This window comes from Otolemur garnettii, unplaced genomic scaffold (genome assembly GCF_000181295.1).
Source record: "Otolemur garnettii isolate 467f Iridium unplaced genomic scaffold, OtoGar3 scaffold00009, whole genome shotgun sequence".
NCBI lineage: Eukaryota > Metazoa > Chordata > Mammalia > Primates > Galagidae > Otolemur > Otolemur garnettii.
In genome coordinates this window covers 36,562,519-36,562,815 of record NW_003852404.1, presented here as the reverse complement: position 1 = coordinate 36,562,815, position 297 = coordinate 36,562,519, and the positions used below count along the sequence as shown (strand labels likewise).

General features: G+C 37.4%; 1 protein-coding gene across 1 annotated transcript in view; it reads right to left on the bottom strand.

Moving 5' to 3' along the window:
* LOC100953415 (olfactory receptor 5H8-like) overlaps positions 1–297 on the bottom strand; it is a 26,459-nt gene continuing 26,162 nt past the window's right edge. The window contains exon 2 of the mRNA XM_023509735.1: positions 1–297. This exon is cut by the window's right edge and continues 12 nt beyond it. Coding sequence (XP_023365503.1) covers positions 1–297 — 297 coding nt within the window.

Sequence of the window (297 nt, the reverse complement as noted above, 5' to 3'; positions counted from 1 at the left end):
CTAAACAAATTTCTTTAAGGTTTTTGTCAATGACTCTATAACTTTCTTATTTCTCAGACTATAAATAATTGGATTTAAGAAAGGAATTATAACAGTGTAAAACAGAGAGTCCATCATATCTTCATCATCAACTTGTGGTGATTGAGGGTGCACATACATGAAGAGCAGAGGGCCATAGTACAAAGACACAGACAGGAGATGAGCCCCACAGGTGGAGAAGGCTTTCCTTATGCCTTTGAGGGACTGTTTTTTAAAGACTGCTAAGAGAACAAATGTGTAAGAGACAAGAACTGTTCC